The sequence below is a fragment of the Muntiacus reevesi genome, chromosome 20 (assembly GCF_963930625.1).
Source record: "Muntiacus reevesi chromosome 20, mMunRee1.1, whole genome shotgun sequence".
NCBI lineage: Eukaryota > Metazoa > Chordata > Mammalia > Artiodactyla > Cervidae > Muntiacus > Muntiacus reevesi.
The window spans coordinates 33,050,129-33,074,500 of record NC_089268.1 but is presented as its reverse complement, the minus strand read 5'-3'; the positions used below and the strand labels follow the sequence as shown (position 1 = coordinate 33,074,500).

Below are 24,372 nucleotides of genomic sequence, written 5' to 3'. Positions count from 1 at the left end.
ACCCCCAGGGAGTGAGTGAGCAGACAGCCGTGATGGGAGACCTGGGAACAGAAGCCTCTCATTTGCTGTTTGCAGGAATGGGGACCGTTTGCAGGGCTGAGCCAACGGAGATTGCAGGGGTGCGAGGGGAGCCATTCGAGGAATGAGAAGTAGATTAGCCCAGGGAGTGTGGGATCAGAGAGAACAATGCTTTGCTACCAAGTCAGTTTTCCTGGCTCATTCAGACATTCACCTAAGCCCGTGATTTTCAAAATGGGGCACAGGAGAGCTCTGAGGAAGTTGGACATCCCTCTTTTGGAAGTTATCTCAAATCACTAGTATCAGGCCACTGGAGCTGTTATTCTATCGTTGCTCCTCCCAGGCAGCATCTCTTTTTTAAATGCCTTAGGTATTTAGGAAAACACGCACGTAATTATTTCGGTCTTGGCCAGACAAAGCATGCAAGTGCTCGTGTGCCTTTTTGGATGGCCTGGGATGGTGGGAAGTGGAGAAACAGGATTTCTCTGCTTTTCTACTAACAGATTTAAACACAAAAATGAAAATGTGTATATTTTGAGTGCTTAGTATTTAAAAATGAGAAATGCTCTTTGGGATATCTCTCTGCAGGTTTTCAAAGAGATTAGCAGTTTTTCCATGTTTGTTACCCAAAGTTAAAAAGAAATGACACTTTGCCTTTGATGGCTACTGGGATATGCAATCTCACAACATTTTCTAATACTTGGTTTATTTGAGGCGCAGGAAAGCTTTACACCTTCTTCAGGTTTTTTAAAACACAAAGTGTAAAAAGAAGGGACTTCTCAGTAATACGAATTCTCTGGGCTGTTAAAATTGCTTCTCACACAACAGAAGTCTCCTGTGCTTACAGTCCCACAGGAAAAATGTGACTTATATGCTTTATTCTGTTGTTATGAAGTCTGTTAGCAGTCACTATTCCAAATTTAAGTAGAGGGATAGAGGGTTTTTTTGTTTGTTTGTTTTTGAAGAGATGCCAAATACACAATTAGGCCCAAGATTCAGGACTCATAAAATAGCAATAGAATTGGGATTTTGCTCAACTCTCTGTTTTATCATTTAGGCAAGTCAGTGAGCATCGTTAGGTTAGGCAAGTCAGTGAGCATCATTAGGTCTTTTAAAATCTTTTAAAAATTATGTGCTTGGACCAGATACGGTATGTGGTTCCTCTCAGTTTCAAACTTCCATATTTGTTTTATTTTGGACTAGTTCATTTGTTATTTTATAGTGATTTCTCTAGTTTTCATGTTATACATTTGATTTTAAAATAAATATAAGCTCTTAGAGAGTTATCATATTAATTTGTTAAAAAAATAACTTTTCCTTAAGTCTGTAAACAAAGTGTTGAACATGCAATAAGACATTTGGGGAAGACTACTAATGGTAACATTTTCTTGGTGTTCAAGTTTGTGTGTGTATCTCTTTAAGATATCCATCCATGTATATTCTTTGGTGTAGCAAATAACACTTTTTGTGTAGTTGGCATTTAATGAAAGGTAGCGAAATTAATGTAATCATGAACGACTTGTCACACCTCTCCCCTACTGGCATGTTAAAGAAAAGTTGGATACACTTTTCCTACATTTTCTTTAATAAATTTTAATTACAGTAATAATTTCCAATGAGTAAATGAAAGCCTTGCTTCACAACTCAGCTTTGGTAAATTACTTTTCTGGATGTGCTGTGGTAGCCCTAGAAAGGTGGTGATGATACTATGGCTTATTTCTGGAAATTAGAATAATCTTCACAAAAACTTATCTGAGTAATCACTTTTTATCATAACACAGAATAAGATCAGTTCCTCTAGTTGTATATTGTAAGGTGAAGAATGGTACTAAGGGGCCACCGTTTTGAAAATCACCACCATCAGCATAATACCTCTCCCCTCGTCAATCTGTGGGTCACATTAGAAACCCAGGAATAGTATGAAGGCAACATTATAAACCCAAAGGAATCAAGCAAGACATGAGAATTATAAAAGCTTTAAATTCTGTGTCACTTGGCGGTTTTCCAAGTCAGTTTTCTAAAGGCTACTTGACTGGAGAATTTGTGCTACATTTTATACTTTTCCAATAATGGTTAATCCAGTTGGATATTTATGATCCGATCAAGAACTATAATATTTTATGTAGTATTTTAAGAAAAGAAACTGCTCTACTGTATGCTATACCACACAAAGTGATTTCTCTCTTTTTTAATAACGTAAAAGATTTAAAGAGACCTTAAGTTATGATGACATTTAAAAATCACTTTTCAATGTCTGAATAATTTTAAGGTCAGGAGCTACCTTAAGTTAGTTTTGGAATAAGGCAGGATATAAATAAATATAAAGCATTAATAAATAAAAATTTAAAAGAAAAAATTATGCACAGTTCTACCAGGGCACAACTCTTCATTTTTCATAGTCCCCTCAAGACTTTTCAGTTGCATATATTAGCCATTTTAATTGTTGTAATCTTTATTAAACACTTTCTTTTAATTATGCATTTTCATTTAACATTATATCCTAAGCATTTAAAATACTTTGAAAGATGTGAGTTTATGACTTCATAATTTTTTAAGACATGAGGTTTATTAACATGAGATGATTAATTATTAAAGTCTTTCTTATTCCTTACCTTAGTTTAGAGACTACTAGTAGCAACATTGTAATACCTAACGTTTATCAAGTGGTTTATTCATCCTCTCTTTAAAGTACATGATATCTTTAAATATTATCTATAAAATGAGAATAATAATACTTAATTAACAGCTTTATAATGAAACACACATAGAGGGCTTAGCTCAGGGCCTGGCACATGACAAGAACTCAGGAAGGAGAGTTTCATCATCAGCCTCATCACCATCGTCACTACCGCTCAGTCTTTGGTTCTTTATTTTGGGTGTCACTTTCTTGGGGATTTCTTTTGGTTTTCCCAGGATTGCATGAAATCTGTGTGCCTGTACCACTACCGAAATGCCTATTTTCCTGTCATGATTGTGTATTTCCTTCTTGTCTGATTGCCTTCTGGGTGGTGTCACTCTTGAAGTCAGGGACTTTGTCCTTTATGTTGTTGTGTTCCCTGAATCTTCATCAGCAGGATGTGCAGGAGTAGTTGTCAACTCATGGGTTGTTGATTGAATGAATGATTTATTTAAAGCTTTGTAGCTGCAAGGATTTATGATGGTGAAGTGAGGTCGTGTTTTGACTTACGAAATGGTCAAAGAATATTTTCTGTTACAGTCCACTGATGTCTGTGAGCAGATCTTGAGGGTGGTGAGCAGGTCCAATCGACTGGAAGAATTGGTGTTGGAAAATGCTGGACTTAGAACGTGAGTATTTTCCTGAATATATGAATGTGTTGCTTTAAAACATTTTGCCCTTTCTTCTAAAATTAATATATGATTTTGAGAAAAAAGTTAATGCTATCACCTGTATAGTGTTTTCTCGTCTTAAAAAAGAAGTCCTTGTGATCCCCATCATTATTACAAAGGTCAAGGATTTTATCATCTTTTGTGGTATGTCATATGGTATCTTGAGGGTAAATAAGAATAATGCTTAAGATCATGGACCCTTGAGTCAGATGTCTCATGTCTTTGGGCAAGTTGGTTCAGTTCTCTGTACCTCAGTCTCTTCATTTTTAAGTTGGTGATAATAGTGCTTACTTTACAGAATTATGGTTATAAAGATAAATTAATTAATACATGGAAAGTGTTTAGAAAAGTTTCAAAATCTTTTGTATTAGAGATGCTGTGTGTTAGCTTTTACTAGTGCCATTAATCATAAATCATAGTCATAGTAATGGCACATTTCACAGGATGTTATTATTTGGCTTTGATCTGTTTCAGCCATTTCTCTCCCTTTTCAAATTCATACTTAAATAATCTTCATCTAATGTGGTTCCGTAACAATACCCAAGCCTTACTAGGGGCATGAGACTTTGAACCCGCTGGAGTAAAGACATCACTACTACTAAGTGAGGAGGCTTGGCAGTTTCATAGTCATAGCACTTAACACATTATTTTAAGTTAAACACACCTAAAATAGTGCTTTTGACTATGAGGTGGTTGGATGGCATCACTGACTTGTTGGACATGAGTTTGAGCAAGTTCCGGGAGTTGGTGATGGACAGGGAAGCCTGACATGCTGCAGTCCATGGAGTCGCAAAAAGTTGGACATGACTGAACAACTGAACTGAAAATTTGGTGCTAGCAATTATAGCCTTCAAATTCAACAATTAGGGCAATCAGTTCTGCCTTCATGAGTATTGCATAAAATTAAAACTGATATAGGGAATAGCCTATTGCAATTTTCATTAAAAGCAATTCAATTCAGGATTTGTTTTTTAAGTCATAGAAGGGCCAAAAGTACTATTAATAGTATACTTCAGTGTGTCTTTAAAGGAACAATTATACATTTTTCTTTGGAATGAGGTTTGGACTGATCAAGATGAACCATATTCTAGCTATGACTTTACGGATTCTCTAATGAGGATATGTACTTGTGAAAATAGATTGATTCTTAACAAATAAGATATATAGATTAATGTTGTAGAGATAGATTGGTTCTTAACAAATATGATATATAGGTTAATACTGTAAAGGCTTCTCTCTGTTTTAAAATTTCACTCTAGCTATTCTAGCATTAAATTTTCTAATTGAGTCATTTTACACATTGTGTCTTACTGTTCTGTTTACTTGCAGAGATTTTGCACAAAAACTGGCCAGTGCTCTAGCGCATAATCCCACTTCAGGGCTGCACACGATTAACCTTGCTGGCAACCCACTGGAAGATCGAGGTACTGTAGCATTTACATGACCGTTGATGCCAGAACTGTAAGAGGATTAGGGAGTTTTCATTTAGCCATGCCTGAAGAATAGTGTCAGTCTTAGTTGTAATTATATTATAAATGCTCTTGTTGGCTTAAATATTTTCCAGCCTCTGGTGAACATACTCATACTCCTGTATGATCTTACAGAAAAACCCAAACAAGGTTTTTGGCCGACCCAATATGATTTTTATCAGCTGACGAACAGTTTTTGAAGTGATCCAAGTGGAAAGGAGGATATTATTTTTAAATGATTCTATTGACTATTTCTTGCTGGGTAGCAAATTATCACAAACATGGCAATTTAAGGTTACCTAGATTTATTATCACACAGTGTCTTTGGGTCAGTCTGGGTACAGGTTCAGTGGGTTCTCTTCTCAGTATCATGAGACTGAAGTCAAGTCAGCTGGGGTTTATGTGATCTGGGGCTTTCTCAGGCCCACCGGTTGTTGGCAGAATTAAATTCCTGAGGCTGTAGGACTGGGTCACCATTTTATTGTCCCTTGCCAGTGCGGGAGCACTTCCTATGCCTGAAGGCTGTGCTCAGTCCTCACCATGTGGTCCCCTCCTCTCCCAACTTCACTGTCTGCCTCGCATTCCAGGCCAGCAGAAGCACAACTCTGATTCTTCACTTTCTTGTAGACAGGTCACCTGTTTGGGTCAGACTCCTCCAAGACAGTCTCCCTCTTGATTAATTCAGAGTGGACTGATTAGTAGCCTAATCACATTGTGATATCCCATCATATTCCTTTTTTTCCCCAGTTACTTATTTTGTAATGGGGTATAGTTAACAGTGTTAGCAATTAACAGTTAACAATGTTGTGATAATTTCAAGTGAACAGCAAAGGGACTTAGCCATACATATGCATGTATCCATTCTCCCCCAAACTCCCATCCCATCCCGCCTGCCACATAACATTAAGCAGAACTCCCTGTGCTATATAGTCAGTCCTTGTTGGTTATCCATTTTAAATATAACAGTGTGTACATGTCCATCCCAAACTCCCTAACTGTCCCTTCCCTCTATCTTTCCCCCGGCAACCATAACTCATTCTCTATGTCTGAGTCTCTTTCAGTTTTTTAAGTTCACTTGTATCATTTCTATTTAGATTTGTGATAACCCATCATGTTCTTTGGTCTACCCAACACACTTAAAGAAATTATATAGGGTATGTTTACCAGGGACAGAAATCTTGAGGACCAGCTTACAATTCTGACTATCACAGATGTCTTTTAATTTTTAACGAGATTTGAATATAAGAATAGAGAGGAGTTGAAGGACTAGATTTCATGAAGAGGCAAAAGAAGGTTTCATTAGAAAGTGAAGCCTGAGAGTTTGAATTCTCAGTAGGAGAACACTGATGGATGAGATTAAGGAGAAGTAGCTTTATCTCTAGAGGGGATGTTTTGTTTTCATTGTGTATTGCAGATGTTTTCCAGTGTTGTTGACTAAGGGCCTTTCATCTTGGGATGTTATATATTTGATGAGGGTTAATTATTAAACTGAGCTGAAGATCCTGGTGTAGACACTCAGTTCTGCATTTTTATTCCTGATACTGACATTGTTCTTCATTGAGAAAGATACCCATGTGGCATCCAAGGAAACATTTGAAGAGGAACTTCTAGCATCTGAAATAGTGAATCTAAAGGAAGGTTGAGACTAAATTGAAAAACTAGATCACATGAAAGGCACTCTCATAGGTGTAAAAGGCAAAGCTGAAAGTAATGGAAACATAACTTTGAAATAGGGGTTTCTCTGGGGTTTTAGTATTTTCTTTAGGAAAAACAAGTTTTCTCTCTACTAGTCAAATGCTACGAAGAAGTGACTATAACCATATAGATCACCTTTTATAGACAGGAGGGCTGTTTTGCTTTTGTTTTTAAGATGGAAGGAACTCAAACATGTTTGTCTACTGACTGGACAGAAACAATGGTTATTAAGTGCTGTTCGCTAGGGATGTGAAACCCAGAGTGTAGTAAGGGACATTCCTTGGTCATCAGGAAAGCACAAATTCAAACCATACTGAGATACCACCTCACAACCAGTGGTTTAGTTATCATCAAAATAAGTGTTGGAAAAGATGTGGAAAACAGGAACTTATGCGTTACCGGCGCGAGAGTACAATGGGGCAGCCTCTTAGGGTGCTGGTTAGCCAGTTGCTTCAAAAGTCAAACACAAATTTACTCTATTACCCAGCAATTTCACTCTTAGGTGGACCCCAAGAGAGGTGAAATGAATGTCTGCTCAAACACTAGTGAATGAGTGTTAATAGAAGTTGATGGTTGCCCCAAAGTGAAAACCCAAATGCTTATCCCTGGTGGGGGGATAAACAGAATGTGGTGTATCTGTACCGTGAACCCCTGCTCCACAGCACAAGAGAATGGGGCGCTGGTCCTGCTGTGACACGGGTGAACCCCAAAAATATATTTAGGGAAAGCAGCGAGACCCCAAAGATCTTTCATGTTATTTGGGCTTAGGAGCCTGAAAGTGAAGTCACTCGGTCATGTCTGACTCTTTGCGAGTCCATGGACTGTAGCCTACCAGGCCTCTCCACCCATGGGATTTTCCAGGCAACAGTACTGGAGTGGGTTGCCATTTCCTTCTCCAGGGGATCTTCCCGACCCAGGGGTTGAACCCGGGTCTCCTGCTTTGTAGGCAGATGCTTTTAGGGGAAGATTGAGTCTGGAGCTCTTCATCTTTCCTGTGGTGTGCCTCGTATGCCCTGAGGCGCAGCCCTGCTGGACAGCCTTATCTGTTGACTCCCTCACCTTGGGTTTGAACTCCTGAGATAGAAGTTCCTTCATTCTGTTGCACTGGAATTAGATATGGATGTCTCTGTACCAGCCTTACTTCTCATCCCTCCTCCTTGTCCATCATTCTCTCTTCATCTCCTAAGACACACCACACCTAGCCCAAGACTTTATATGCAATCAATAAATATTTTCTTTAAATTGAATTTCATTTCACAGTAGAATTCCTCTTTTTTTGGCTTTTAAATTGGAATTGAAAACCATGGTGAAGTTTACCAAGATTCCTTTGTGCGGAGTCAGAACCAGTGTGGAGAGATGACGTGTCTCTGCCTTTTCCTCCATTTCCCTACCTGTGTGACCTGATCCTTGTACATCGTTCACCTATCTACATTCCCAGGTGTGAGAACCAAGAATCATTCCAAGGATGTTTGCCAGAGCTTCACACTTAGATGCCAACCCTCCAGGGTGTTTTCTGCTCACTTACGCTCAAGCCTTGACACTTCTGGAAATATTTTCTCAAGCTAAGGCTTTCTATGTTTCTGCCCTTTCTAGATTCCTTCGTTGCTATGTTTGGCCGGAGCTCTTGGAAAACTGCCAGCACCTGTATGCCCCACCTTTTTTTTCATTCTTTGGACTGAGCCTCCGGAACACACATTCTTTACAGGCTTTCTTTTTTTTTTCTTCCATCCAGGCTAAAGATGATTGGTAGCTTTTCTGCTCCTGGATGGGAAGTCTACAAGAAATCCAACTGAGTGTAAAATATTTATAGAGACTTCAAAATAGGGGAAAATGGTCATGACTTTTGTTTCTGAGCTTTCCCCTGAAAAACAATAAAAAAAAGCGTGGGGGGAGGAGTGTATAGTTGAATTGTTTAGTCTGTAAAAGAGGCCAAGCCCGGGAAGATTATTTACAAGGACATGCAAAGAAACACAAGGCACTTTGGCAGCCCATAATGCTGAGGAATTTAAGTACCAAGTAGAATTTGATTTTTGCACCTGAACCATCCTCTCAGGGCCTTATTTGGAAACTCTCAGAGCGGAAGCTTGGCTCCTCGCGTTGTGATATGAATGTTGATGCAGCAAAGCCCTGATATTTACAGCTCAGCCTCCCCGTCAGGCTCGTGCGCAGAGGACAGGCAGCCTTCTGTTGTTAAGGGGCTGGTGGTGGAGGAGGGTGAAGTATGATTTAGTGGGAGGGGGGTCGTGTGTACTGGCGGTGCTTCCGATGCTGGATCCCCTGCTCGCGCTCTGCAGGAGCCCCAACAAGGCAGTGAACAGACCACACGCATTCACGAGCCCTTCGTATCCCAGTTGCAGGGCCAGCCAGTTCCCCAGCTTGCTCTTGGCCTCCTAGTCTTGTGTGTTTTCAGACTGTAGATCAAGACCTGGTAAGCATTTTAATAAAAAGAAGAAATAGAATACAATAGAAAATAATCAGAGTGCATTGTTCAGGAAAACTGGGGTTTTAATTTTCGCTTATATGTCTATGTGCTTATTTTGGTATGAGCTTCCTGCACCATGATGTCAAATCTCTCTCTGTGTGTGGGTCATGGTAGAAAAGTCTTGAAACTCCCTGGACTTACTGCACTGTATTAACTAGTTCTGTGTTGAGTCCTCTGGATTGACCTAGTGTCTGAACCAGGGTGTTCCGGTCATTGCCTCCTGACTAATGCTTTGGATCTGATGACTTTTTGGATTAGAGTGGAGTGTTCTGGGAAACAGAGCTCTCCCCTCTCCACTCGTTTCACACACTTTCCTTCCCTAAATGTCACAAGCTCCGTGTCCCAGTCTCCCTGGTTACCGTTCCCAGTTACCCTCGATTTTATGATCTTAGCCTCGTCAGGAATGTCTGTCCTGATTTCCTCCCCTCACTTTATTCTAAATCGGATTATTTTGTTTAAAGATGATTTAGAATCCCGTCTTGAAATGTTTTTCTTTTGGAAACGTTGACCTGACGCACCCAAGTTTTGTTTTTTGCTGACCATCTGGTGGTGGCTCTGATTTGGTCTGAATAAGACAAGACAAATGGATTCTAGAAATGCTGCTTACATTTGAGGGCGGAGTAGATCCTTCATATCTCAGTGTATATCAGTGGGTTTTAGAGTCAGAATATGTGGGTTCAAATCTGAGCTTCTTCACTTTGCATCTGAGTTTCCTTGGACAAATTACCTAACTTCTCTATACCTCAGATTTCTCAAAAATAATAATAGCACCTCCCACACAAGGGTGTTTTAAGGATTAAATGAGAATATACCTAAAAGCCGTAGGAATAGCAACGCACTGTGTTACATACTGTGCACTCAAAACATGTTAACTTTTAGTGTCACATTTGACTCAGAGCATGCTTGTGAAGTTAAATAGTGCAAATGTTGCTCTCCTTTTATGGATCAGAAAGCTGTGTTTACATAATTTGGAAGAGCTTACAGAGTCATACCTAGTACTGATTGTTCAGACTATTATCTAAAATTTCATGAGTGATCAGTCAGTCAGTCTCTTAGACTGTCTTTTGGATTTTCTGATTTGGCTGTCTCAATTTCCTATGGAAGTAGAAGGAAATATTTGTGTATGAGATTTGGAAAACATTGGCTTATTCCACAGCACGTTGATACATTTTCTTAAGCACTTTGATATTTAACGATGCCAGGATTCTGTGTGATAGCCCCACAACAGAAAGTACTTTTCTTTAGAGTCATGATTTAGCCATATTTAATTGATATCTTTATGATTACACAGTGTAAAACAATATTTTAAAAATTGCATCGATTTGGATTTTAGGGCATTCAAAAGTTAAGTATATTGACTGTTTTTTTCCTAGTAGTCTTTTATTCCTATATTCCTAGTTCTTCAATCTCTTCCTCTCAACTTTATCTTTGAAATGGAAATACTTCATCATGTTTTATTTATCTTAAAAAATATTTTATTATTTATTGTGTTTATTTTTGACTGTGTTAGGTCTTCATTGCTGCACGCAGGCTTTTTCTAGCTGTTGAGCAGGGGCTCCCTTTGTTGTGGTATGCAGTCTTGGCAGTGGCGGCTTCTCTTGCTTTGGAGCGCAGGTTCTAGGTGTGTGGGCTCAGTTGTGTCTGGCACACAGGTTTAGTTCCTCCATGATATTTGGGATCTTCCTGGACCGGGAATGGAACCTGTGCCCCCTCTGTTGACAGGAGGATTCTTAATCACTGAACCCTCAGGGAAGTCTCTTATGTTTTATTTATTTAGTTAGTTTTCTTAGTGTTTCTGAACTCTCCAGGGAAGCCATCGAAATTAGTAGAAGTCTAAAGATTTTAACTTTCACCCATGATCTGACATTACAGTGCTCAAATCTATATGCTTTCTAACAGCCAAGAAAGAGTCATTTGTTTCCCTGATCATATTGCTAGAACTCCATGGGCAGAATTTTGTTAAATTACCAATATTATGCTTTCAGTCAACAAGGAGAAGGGGACAACAGAGGATGAGATGGTTGGATGGCATCACCGACTCAATGGACATGAGTTTGAGTAAACTCCAGGAGTTGGTGATGGACAGGGAGGCCTGGTGTGCTGCAGTCCATGACGTTGCAGCGAGTCGGACACAACTGAGCGACTGAACTGAACTGAATCAGCAAGGACCAACCTTAAACCATTTTTTTCCTTACCATGTGAATCACACAAATTCTAGGATATCAAAGTTTTAAGAGTTTTATATGTAATTGGGTGACAGTAGTGGTAAAGAACCCGCCTGCCAATGCAGGAGACCTAAGAGATGCAGATTTGATCCCTAGATCAGGAAGATAGATCCCCTGGAGAAGGGCATGGCAACGCACCCCAGTATTCTTGCCTGGAGAAACCCCAGGGACAGAGGAGCCTGGTGGGCTACAGTCTACAGGGTTGCAAAGAGCCGGACATGACTGAAGTGACTCAGTATGCATGCTTGCATGCATGTTATTATCATAGACTTTTAAGTACATGCATGATTAATGGAGTAAAACAGCAATGTCAAATTTAATTTCCTGTCTTTGTGAGTTAATAACTTCTGCTTCCAAATTAAAATTCTAAACATTTTATAGTTACTTTTTATTATCATAAATATTTTGAAGCAGAGGGAGCTATAATGGTTTCCATATTGAAAGGAGAAATAAAAATTAGACCTTTTTTCCTTCTAAATTTGATGCAAACTAAAACAAAAATAAATTACAAGAAGGGTTATTCATCCAGTAAAGTCTCCAGATTAAAGCTTTTGGTGATAAATTTTGTTTTAATTCATAGCTCTGAAGGCTGTGTGGCTTTATTTGGGGGACAAAATTGAATAGTTTGGCCAGAAGTTAAAATGTCTTTTCTGTCCCTTCTTTGTGGGGAAATATTTTCTCGATGATCATCTTCTTCCATGGCGCTATTTAGTAACTAACTTCAGGAAATACAAGGCAGGTGAATTTTTTTTGTTTTTCCTGAGAGATTTTGGCTGCCAACCACTCTCAATTTATTCTTGTTGCTAAGACCCCATTTCTGAAGTCTGCCAAAGTGGAGGACTATTTATCAAAAATGAATTCAGTTCTTTTATTTTTGAAAAACTGAACAGTAACTGACCTCATTTATGCCTTTCACTCCATTAGCACTTAGCAAGGGTATTTCTTAAAAGAGGAAATAGAATGTATTTATGATTTGTGGATTACTAGGAAGCTGAAACAAAACATTTTGTTGAGAAAGGCGCTAGTAAAACTTAGTTTAGAATTAGAGAAAAAAATACTTTAACAGACAGTCTTGTGTTTGAGTCCTCTTTTACCTTTAATCCTGCTTTTAAAATAAATGATCAAACATAACTTTACTCATCTTTATTCTAACTTAGGAGCTTCACCTTTCATTGCTTTCATTACTTAGATTGTGATAGTTCTATTTCTAGAGAAAAGTAGTATTGTATTATTTATTCCTTTTTGTCTACCTTCGTTTTTAAAGGAAAGTTTCTGATTAAGGATTGAATAGAATGGTGGGTGTCCTTGCACTTGGTTGTAGGCATTTGCAGTTTTATGTATTGAGTAGAGTTCCATGTACTATAGAGTAGGTCCTTATTAAATTTTTTTTTCATGGGTGATTTTTATTAATTGGAGTATAATTGCTCTGCAATGTTGTGGTTGTCTCTGCCATGTATCAGCGTGAATCAGTCAAAATGATATACATTCCCCCTCCCTTTTAAGTCTCCCTCCATCACCACTCCACCCCTCTAGGTTGTCACAGAATGCCAGGCTGGGCTCCCTGAGTTAAATAGCAGCTTCCTGCTAGTTATCCATTTTACACATGATGGTGTCCTTGCTTAATTTCTCCTGTAGTTATTTGTTCTCTATTGGGTTGGTCAGAAAGTTTGTTCAGGGTTTTCTGTAAGATGTTATGGAAAAACCCAAAGGGACTTTTGGTCAACCCAACATTTGGAAGTGTGTATGTATCAATTCCAATCTCTCATTTTATCTCCCCCTACCCCTTGCTAAATATACAGAAATTTTAAATTTTAATGAAGTCCAGCTAATCGATGATACCTTTCATGGACTGTGCCTTTAGTGTAGTATCTAACAAGTCATTGTCACCCAGTCATCTAGACTTCCTCCTCTGTTATCTTCTGTACCTAAGTTTTCTGAAGTAACTTGTATTCAGTGAAGTATAATGCACAGTCATAAAGGTCCATAAATTCCAAGTTTAGATCTTAGTGAATTTTTCCGAAGGGAATGCTGTCACACAACCACTATGAAGGTCAAGAAATGGGACATTATGAAAATTCATGAACTTGTCTGTGTATTCTGCCTTCTGTTATGCCTGGAACTTCACCACTATAGAATTATACAATGCATACTCTTTTATATTTGGCTTCTTTTGCTTTTCGTTGTGGAGAGGTTTTTTAATAATAGATTTATTATTTTCTTAGATAGGGGATGTTATTTCTTAAGTATGTTTTGCTAAGTTGTATTTTTCATAAGGATTTCTTCTACAGTGATACATTTTTTGATCTGTAGACTTTTTTTAATACCCTTCTGTTCCATTTATGGTGTCTGTAGGATCTCTTCTGGTGTTCTGTTTTCATTTCTGATTTTAATACTTTGATCCTTCTCTCTCTCTTTCTCTCAAAGTCTTGCTGGGATTTATTAATTTTATTAGCTTTTATTTTTTAAGAACATACTTCTAAAATTTATTTTATGACTGCTTTCTATTTAATTGAGGTCTTGCCTTTGTTATTTCTTTCCTTCTGTTTATGTAGATGAAATGGGGATTAATTTATTGTTGCTTTTTAGACATCATGAGATGGATACTTAGATTATCAGTTTACAGTTCTTCTTTATTCACTTCTATATTTAGGAGTATAGACTTCACTCTAAGCATGGCTTGAACTGTACACCAAAATTTTGATGTCTTAATTTAAAATATTTAAATCAATTCATTTCACAAGAATGTATTGACTAAATATCAGACCTCTTCCCTCTTTGCAGTTAACACTATGGTTTAGCATATTCAAATCTCTAGACATACTTGTAATTAAAAAACCTTTTTAGCAGTACTTAATCCAGTGATTGTCAAACTTGTTTGGGAAGTAGTGTGGGAGACAGGCAGGGTCTCCCAGTATCTACCATCCTTGGGGAAACACCCATCTAGAGGCTTAATCAAGCTGAATGATGTTTAGTTTATTTCTAGAGTAGTACTTATTACTTGATAAAATTTATATTTAATTGGGGGTTATGTGATAGGCAGCAGCTAGCACAGTAGCTCCTTACGGTGCCTGGGGTCTGAGAACCAGTCTATGGGACCTTACAGTTAATACTGTTTTAGGATGTTTCTCAAAGCATGCCTCTCGGGAAGTCGTAACTCAGGTCAAGCAGGGGGTTGGTTGAAGGTTCTGTAGAATTGATTGTTCATCTGTTACTTACTTCCTCCCAGAAGAGTCTCCACTTATTGTAATCCTTAGGTGAGTGAGGGAGTTTTCACAATCTCATGCTCTGACTGTTAAATTTAGAGAGCACTTGATTTCTAATACTGTAAATTCCTTGGGAGTTATTTTGTTACCAAACCTACCTTCAAGAAGGTGGGTTAAAACATCCTCTGATGCTTTGTCTAAGGTTGTTAGCTGTAAGCCAATTAAAAACTGAAATTCATTGGCTTAAAGTAAAGCTGTTATCTGAATAATGCCACATTGTGTTTCTTGACAATAATTAAATCGTATGCATTCGCTCACCCAGAAGAGTGATCAACTCATTAAGACATAGGTTAAAAAGAAAGGGGGGGAAATTATATCACTCTTTCCAAGACTATTTGCATTTGAAATAGCACTATGAAGAGAGGATAACACTTTGTCCGAAGAAAAGCACCTCTAAGGGTAAAGTTTTGGTAATTATTATGCCTTTCTCTTACCCTAGCTAGGAGAGAAAGTAAAGGAGAGGGGATAGTAGGTGATTAGAAAACAACTAACATTAGGAAAAACGGGCACTTAAATTGGAATCAAACTTCATTTTCAGGCATTGTAAAACAAATGCAATCCTGACAACTTAAAAATTCTAACGATCACTTTCTTTCCCTTCTTTCTCAGGTGTGTCCTCTTTAAGTGTTCAATTTGCCAAACTCCCAAAGGGGTTAAAGCATTTAAATTTGTCTAAAACCTCATTGTCACCTAAAGGTACAGTATATCTTATTTACTTAACTTTGTGTCTATAGTGTATTTACTGCCCCATGCTTCCTTACATGGTTAGAATTATTACTCAGATATGTATCTGCCTTTAATAATGTAGTTGATCCTTGAACAACGTGGTTTGAGCTGCCGGATCCACTTACATGTGTATATTTTTCCATAGTAAATGCTACAGTACTTCATGATCCACGGTTAGTTCAATCTGCAGAAATGGAGGAACTGTGGATATGGAGAGCTGGCGATTAGTTATGTGCAGTTTAATCCCCGTGTTGTTCAGTGGTTCACTGTATGTGTGTTATAACACTCTGGCAGTTTTAATGTAAAGAAATTATCTGATTGAAATTCTGGTGTTCTAAAGTGAAATGCTTTCAGTATGGAGAATAATCTGAATGTCCACCATGCAGTCTTCAACTTTTTAAACTTTGAGTCAAGGAATATTCACCTGGCAGCCTCCTGCCTCCTGTTCCTAAAGGCAGCTGGTTGTGTTGTGTTCTTGTTTTGTTTTTGATTTAGCGATTTTTTTTTTATGAAGTATAGTTGACTTACAATACTCTGTTAGTTCCAAGAGCATAAGATTGTGATTTGATATTTCTGTATGTTCAGTTCAGTTGCTCAGTCGTGTCCAACTTTTTGAAACCCCATGGACTACAGCATGTCAGGCTTCCCTATCCATCACCAACTCCCAGAGCTTGCTCAAACTTATGTCCATCGAGTTGGTGATGCCCTCCAACCATCTCATCCTCTGTCTTCCCCTTCTTCTCCCACCTTCAGTCTTTACCAGCCTCAGGGTCTTTGCCAGCAGGTCAGTTCTTCGCATCAGGTGGCCAAAATATTGGAGTTTCAGCTTCAGCATCAGTCCTTCCAATGAATATTCAGGACTGATTTCCTTTAGGATGGACTGGTTGGATTTCCTTGCAGTCCAAGGGACTCTCAAGAGTCTTCTCCAACACCACAGTTCAAAAGCATCAATTCTTCAGCGCTCAACTTTATTTATACTCCAACTCTCAGATCCATACATGACTACGGACCTTTGTTGGCAAAGTCATGTCTCTGCTTTTTAATATGCTGTCTAGGTTGCTTCCAAGGAGCCAAGTGTCTTTTTATTTCATGGATGCAGTCACCATCTGCAGTGATTTTGAAGCCCAAGAAAATAAATTCTGTCATAGTTTCCATTGTTTCCCCATCTATTTGCCATAAAGTGTTGGGACCAGATGCCATGATAATTGTTGATTGAATGTTGAGTTTTAAGCCAGCTGTTTCACTCTCCTCTTTCACTTTCATTAAGAGGCTCTTTAGTTCCTCTTTGCTTTCTGTCACAAGGGTGGTGTTATCTGCATATCTGAGGTTATTGATATTTCTCCCGGCAATCTTGATTCCAGCTTGTGCTTCATCCAGCCTGGCATTTCTCATGGTGTACTCTGCATATAAGTTAAATAAGCAGGGTGACAGTATACAGACTTGATGTGCTCCTTTCTTGATTTGGAACCAGTCTATTCTAATTGTTGCTTCTTGACCTGCATACAGATTTCTCAGGAGGCAGGTCAGGTGGTCTGGTATTCCCATCTCTTGAAGAATTTTCCACAGTTGGTTGTGATCTACACAGTCAAAGGCTTTGGCATAATCAATAAAGCAGAGGTAGATGTTTTTCTGGAATTCTCCTGCTTTTTCTATGATCCAGAGGATGTTGGCAATTTGATTTCTGGGTCCTCTGCCTTTTCTAAATCCAACTTGAATATCTGGAAACTCATGGTTCATGTATTGTTGAAGCCTGGCTTGGAGAATTTTGAGCATTATTTTGCTAGCATGTGAGATGAGTGCAATTGTGCAGTAGTTTGAGCATTCTTTGGCATTGCCTTTCTTTGGGATTGGAATGAAAACTGACATTTTCCAGTCCTGTGGCCACTGCCGAGTTTTCCACATTTGCTGGCATATTGAGTGCACCATATTCACAGCATCATCTTTTAGGATTTGAAATATCTCAACTGGAATTCCATCACCTCCACTAGCTATGTTCATAGTCATGCTTCTTAAGGCTCACTTGACTTCACATTCCAGGATGTCTGGCTCCAGGTGAGTGATCACACCATCGTTATTATCTGGGTCATGAAGGTCTTTTTTGTATAGTTCTGTGTGTTCTTGCCACCTGTTTTTAATATCCTCTGCTTCTGTTAGGTGCATACCACTTCTGTCCTTTATTGTGCCCATCTTTGCATGAAATGTTCCCTTGGTATCTCTAATTTTCTTGAAGAGATCCCTAGTCTTTCCCATTCTATTGTTTTCCTCTATTTCTTTGCATTGATTCTGTATCTTACCAAGTGATTACTACTGGTTGTGTTTTTCTTGATTCATCCTTGGAAAGACTTCTTTGCTACCACACCCCCCCATCCCCACCCCAACACACACACAAACCTGTCAGATGGACTATCTGCTGTATAGAAAATCGTTGGGCCCACTGCCGCCACAGCCATCACTCTTGCTGTACCCGCTCTGTTTCCTGTCTTGGAAGTTGCCTTTCTTTCCCCAGGTTCTTTTCTGACTCCGCTCACCATCCTCCTAATATTTTCAGTTCTGTTCTTATTTTGCTATGTCATCACCTTTGTAATATTACTACTACTAATTGAAATCTTCCTGCATACATCACACCTTTGTACATGCTTGAAAAGTTTTTCTTTCACCTTGTATTGGGAAAATCTCCATTCTTCCTTCTGTATTTCTCTGTGTGTCTCCTTTACTACTCACACAAGACATGTCACTTCTGGTATTTCTGGTCACCAGATATGTGGACATTTCCCCCCCACACCAGGCAGCTCTCTGCGACACCAGCCGGCTGTCCTATAATTCAGCTCAGTATCTACCTGGAGATGACGTCAGATCCCACAAGTTAAGGGCTCGGTCCCACGAGACTGTTGTGCCCCCAGCACCCTCCTGCCCCGCCATGCCATTTACATGCCTAGTGACAAGCCTAGGTTATCAGAGGTTCTGAAGTTCTCCCTCCTTGAATTTAATTAATTTGTTAGAGTGGTTCACAGAACTCAGGGAAACGCTTATTACACTGACTAGTTTATTAAGGGATATGGAAAAGGATTCAGATGATGAACAGCCAGAAGAAGAGATCCACAGGGTGAGGACTGGGAGGGTGCCAAGCACGGAACTTCTGTTCCTGTGGATTTGGGGCATCTCACCCTCCATGTGTGGATGTGTTCATCAACCTGGAAGCTCTCAGAAGCTCTCCAGAGCCCATGGTATGTTTATGGAGGCCTTACCACATAGGCATGATCAATTATTAACTGCATTTCCAGGCCTTCTCCCCTTTCTGCAGAAATGTTGGTGGGTGGGAGTGGGGATGAAATTCCAAGCTTGTCATTGTGGCTTGGGCTTTCTGATGACCAGTCCCCATCCAGGAGCCCACCCAGAGTTGCTGCATTAGAACAAAAGATGCTCCTACTGCTCTTATCACTTAAGAATTTATAGGAGTTTTAGGAGCCCTGAGTCAGGGTCAAAGACAAATATCAGAACAAGGGATGTTTCTAGTGTTCTTATTGCCTAGGAAATTACAAGGGTTTGAGGAGCTCTGTGCCAGGAACCAGCAAGGAGGGCAGAGACCAATACATATTTTCTCTTATGCCACATATCTCCAAATATTTTTAGAGAGCCTCAGTATATTTTGTAAAACCCTCATCTGTGGTCATCTCTTCTGGGATGTCTTCCCTATTCCTGAGGCTTCAACAGAATCACTTACTCTTTCCTTTATGTCACTTCTAGATCATAGCTAACATCATTGTGTGAATTTCGTGTTTGCCCTACGAGAAGGGGGCTCTCTCTGCCACGTGTGTTTGTTTCTTATCTCCATCTGTCCAACACCTGAGAGAGTGGTGCTACCCACCCAGTGTGGGTGTTAAATGAAAAGTTTCTTGAGTAATTTGCCACTGTCTTGTGAGGGCAATATGTGAAGTGATTGCCAGTTCTCCAGCAGATCGTCTAGGCTTGAGTCCTAACATGTTTGCTTACTACAAATATATGAATATATCTAAGTCCCTTGGTTCCTTAGCAACCTCATTTATAATATGGAAATTTGAGTCTCTACTTTGTCAGAGATGGTGGGGTTAAATGGGTTAAAACACACAGTGTCATTTTTGGTACAGAGTGCCATGTTCTCCCTGCCACCATCATCTTCCTCCTTCCCTCCCTTCTCTTTCCTTCCTCCCTTCCATCATACAGTGTTTTTCCATCATGTCTTTTTATATGTTCCTATTTTGCCCAGGGCACCCTCAGTGTCCCCACCCACAAATCTGGTGAATCAGTGCCTCTCCTGGAAGATTCAGCTTCTATCTCCTTTTCTCTCTGAAGTCCTTCTCAGACAACCTCCTCTCACCACCCCCTGCAGAACGAGATGCCCCTTTCTCTGATTCCATAGCTCTTTGTGAATCCCTCCACTTAAGCGCATTTCCCACTGTGTTTTGGTTGTGTCCTAGCCTGGAAGGTTCTAGCTGGCAAGGCTGTTCTTCATTGCCGTGTCTCTGGCATCTGGCGCTGCAGGTTCTCACTGACTGTGTCATGGGTGAGTGGGTAAAGCAAAGTGGTCCCGGAATGGTTTTCCATCCATCCATTCCTTCTTTATTCCGACCGTGCAGTCACACTGAGTGATTTGAAATTGGGGTGAGTTCCATTCATGCCGTGATTGTATCCACATGTTTAAGATGAAGGGACAAAAGTAACTTTCCAAAGGGAAATAATTCACCAGGAGCCGGTGTTTTCTGTCCTGGTGCCTAAAGCCATCTACAGATCTAAAAGCTAAGATGTAGTCCCCTTCTGTTCTCAGTGTTCTACATTAGCAAATCAGTTTTATAAAAACCCTTTTCCTGATGATTATCAGTGCATTACGTATTTATGGTAAAGACTTAGAAGATTCTGAGAAGTATAACTGAGAAAGCAAAAGCTACTTGCAATACTAGTACCAAGTCTTTACAATATTGTTGCTGTTGACGCTTTGGTACTCTTTTTTTCCTCACTGTTTTGTGTCTGTAAGTAGTTTTTTTTATTTTTTAGTATAAATACCTACAAAAACCCACATATGTATATATGTGATTATACTGTGATTACTGTTTCGTAAAGTTTTTCCCTATCCCCCATAGTAAATTGTGATCATTTGTGTCAGTAAACACTTGATCACTTTCAGTGCTATGTGATTGCCCAGTGTATGCAAAATGTCCCCTCACTTATGTACATAATCTAATATTGTACATTTAGACCATTTAAAATTCTTCAATAGTGCAGAACACCCTATTGTGACATCTATATCTAATCACCAGTCATGAGTTTATTTCTTCTTTAGGATAAAATTCTTGTAAGTAGAATTGTGAGATCAGTGTTTGTCCAATTTTTAAAAAGCTGTTTCTGATATGTATTGTCAAGTTTGTCCTCCAAGTGTTTTGTATATTGGTGGGTATTATTCTCTCTTTTTTATTGTTTATCAAGCATATGAACAAAAGTGTTCTGATATTTTAATTTTAGTTTCTTCAGTTATTGCTTAGGTGGCTTGTCCCCCTTGTTCCTTAGTCAGCTATATTTCTTTTGGAGGAAATTGCTAGGTCCCCTCCTTTGTTACTCTCCTATTTAAAGTGTAAATTTTTTCTTGTAAAATCATTTATCATGTGCTTCTTTTTTAAGGTAGAGGTTTTTTTATTTTAAAACCTTGATATTTAACATATTTGTTAATTGTTATTAATATGAGACAGATAGAGGGATGTAACAATCTTTGATCCTTCTGAGGGCAAGCTTGGGTTGATGCCCTGTCCCTCCCAGTGATGGGAGCGGGCAGGTTCTTCAGCTTCCTCTGAATCAAGACAGCCCCATGTGCCTTCCACCCTTTACAAATGAGGATCCATACCTTTATCTTTTTTCTACAATAAAATCTGTTTGAGAATTAATATTGTTTTATAATATGTAACCCAAAGAATTTTAAGTCATCCTTCCTAGGATGTATATCTTGAAATGTTGCCTTTAAAAAAATTGATTTCTTAAAGATTTTCAGTATTCTTGCAGACTGTCACAAAGGATCTGAAAGGTCTGTGGATTTAAAATAACTCAGATTAAATTGCACTTTCAAACTTTTGCTGAATTTGACTAACATATTTTATTTCTGTGAAAACATTTATATTCATGGCTCTATAATTCAAGGCAGATTTTTTTTTTTAACTCTCCTCATGACATCCACACTGTGTCCAAATATTCTTTCTCTTCCTCAGATGTGAGCTAAGTGATAGTTTTCTGGATTTCTAGTAAATGTCCTGCTGGTTGCCAGATTATGTCAGTGCAGGGCCATCTGGTACCACCTTTTTCCAGCTGTAAACACTCCAATAATAAATATGAAGAATGGTCAAAATCACTAGATGGCCAGAATCGAGAATAGCGTGAAAATCTGTGTGTAGTTTAGGTTGGAAGCACCCTGATTCTTTCCATCCTATATTTTTGTAATTTCCTGCCATTACTGTGCTTATTAACCCAGGCCTCATGTGGAATGGGCTCAAGAGGTAGGGGAGGAAATCCTTCATTCTGTCTCAGTAGCTTGAACCTGAGCTGACAATACAATTCTCTCCCAATTCTAATCAGACATTGGCCAACTGCCAAGCACCCATATTTGTCAAGGAGTGTTTTGCTGTCAAGACTAATTTCACCTTCTAATTTCAGAATTTATTTATTGAGTTTTGTTATACCTCACTAAGGACATAATTTTAAAAATGATTTTCTTGATGAAAGTCTGGTGTTTTCCAAATGTTTTGGACTCAATTATGCCATTACAAAATACATTGATACTCCCAGTAGCAGACAAATTGAAGAAAGCTGGTCATTTGAATAATCATAGTAGTTACCTCCAGAAATCAACCTTTTCTAGAGGCTATCGCAAGTTCCTTTTGTCTAACATTATCAAATCTCCACCTCCTTCACTGCCAAGCCCATGGCTCTTATCTCTTTGATAGTATTCAGTTCAGTCCAGTTGCTCAGTCATGTCTAACTCTTTGCGACCACATGGTCTGCAGCACACCAGGCTTCCCTATCCATTACCAACTCCCAGAGTTTGCTCAAACTCATGTCCATCAAGTTGGTGATGTCCTCCAACTATCTCATCCTCTGTTGTCCTCTTCTCCTCCTGCCTTCAGTCTTTCCCAGCATCAGGGTCTTTTCCAGTGAGTCAGTTCTTTGCATCAGGTGGCCAAAGTATTGGAGCTTCAGCATCAGTCCTTCCAATGAGTATTTAGGACTGATTTCCTTTAGGATTGACTGGTTTGATCTCCTTGCAGTCCCAGGGACTCTCAAAAGTCTTCTCAAACACCATAGTTCAAAAGCATCAATTTTTCAGCACTCAACTTCTTTAGGGTCCAACTCTCACATCCATACATGACTACCAGAAAAAACATAGCTTTGACTAGACCTTTGTTGGCAAAGTAATGTCTCTGCATTTAATATGCTATCTAGGTTGGTCATAGTTTTTCTTCCAAGGAGCAAGCATCATTTAATTTCATGGCTGCAGTCACCATCTGCAGTGATTTTGGAGCCCAAGAAAAGAAAGTCTTTCACTGTTTCCACTGTTTGCCCATCTATTTGCCATGAAGTGATGGGATCGGATGCCATGATAATTGTTTTTTGAATGTTGAGTTTTAAGACAGCTGTTTTAGTCTCCTCTTTCCCTTTCATCAAGAGACTCTTTGGTTCCCCTTTGCTTCCTGCCGTAAGGGTATTGTCATCTGCATATCTGAGGTTATTGATGTTTCTCCCAGCAGTTTTGATTCCAGCTTGTGCTTCCTCCAGCCCAGCATTTCACATGATGTACTCTGCATCATGAGAAACGCTGGGCTGGAGGAAGTACAGGTTGGAATCAAGATTGCCGGGAGAAATATCAATAACCTCAAATATGCAGATGACACCACTGTTATGGCAGAAAGTGAAGAAGAACTAAAGACCCTCTTGATGAAAGTGAAAGAGGAGGGTGAAAAAGTTGACTTAAAGCTCAACATTCAGAAAACTAAGATCATGGCATCCGGTCCCATCACTTCATGGCAAATAGATGGGGAAACAGTGGAAACAGTGACTGACTTTATTTTTCTGGGCTCCAAAATCATTGCAGATCGTGATTGTAGCCATGAAATTAAAAGACGCTTAATCCTTGGAAGGAAAGTTATGACCAACCTAGATAGCATATTGAAAAGCAGAGACATTACTTTGTCAACAAAGGTCCGTCTAGTCAACGCTATTGTTTTTCCAGTGGTCATGTATGGATGTGAGAGTTGGACTATAAAGAAAGCTGAGTGCTGAAGAATTGATGCTTTTGAACTGTGGTGTTGGAGAAGACTCTTGAGAGTCCCTTGGACTGCCAGAAGATCCAACCAGTCAATCCTAAAGGAGATCAGTCCTGAATATTCATTGGAAGGACTGATGCTGAAGCTGAAACTCCAGTACTTTGGCCACCTGATGTGAAGAGTTGACTCATTGGAAAAGACCCTGATGCTGGGAAAGGTTGAGGGCAGGAGAAGGGGACAACAGAGAATGAGATGGATGGATGGCATCACTGACTTGATGGACAGGGAGGCCTGGTGTGCTGCGGTTCATGGGGTCGCAAAGAGTTGGATGTGACTGAGCAACTGAACTGAACTCTGCATATAATTTTAATAAGCAGGGTGACAATATACAGCCTTGATAGTATTGACCTCACTAAATTGTGATTATTCAACTGTCTTTGTTTCCCACTGGATGGCCTTTGAGAGGGTACAATATTATTCTCTGGGTCTCAAAAGCCCTTGCCTGCTATACAGTAGCCTTTAAATAAAGATTTGTTGCAATGAATAAGTCCTTGTGTATCACTGGCTTTTCATCCTGGAATTTATTTAGCTTCTTTCCTAATGGTCTTTGAATTTTCTGAGGGCAAAGAATGGGTCTTATTTACCCATACCTCCCAATCCCCAGCATTTTATAAACATGTTATGAGCACTTAATAAATGCTGAGTTGATGGGCCAAGAAATTCTTCCATGTACTTAAGTAAATATTTTCCCCTATGTGCCTTCAAGTCTTCTCTATACAAACCCAGATGCACACTCACCATCAAGAAATGGCTCAGTAGCCTTTATCAGACCCACACTAGAGTTGGTTCTTTGTACCTCTCCAAAGCTGA

General features: G+C 39.2%; 1 protein-coding gene across 5 annotated transcripts in view; it reads left to right on the top strand.

Moving 5' to 3' along the window:
- CARMIL1 (capping protein regulator and myosin 1 linker 1) overlaps positions 1-24,372 on the top strand; it is a 301,122-nt gene that overhangs the window by 164,498 nt on the left and 112,252 nt on the right. For all 5 annotated transcript variants that reach the window (XM_065912902.1, XM_065912901.1, XM_065912900.1 and 2 more), the window contains exons 10-12: positions 3,236-3,324; positions 4,696-4,790; positions 15,110-15,196. In XM_065912902.1, coding sequence (XP_065768974.1) covers positions 3,236-3,324; positions 4,696-4,790; positions 15,110-15,196 — 271 coding nt within the window. The remainder of the gene's footprint in view (positions 1-3,235; positions 3,325-4,695; positions 4,791-15,109; positions 15,197-24,372) is intronic.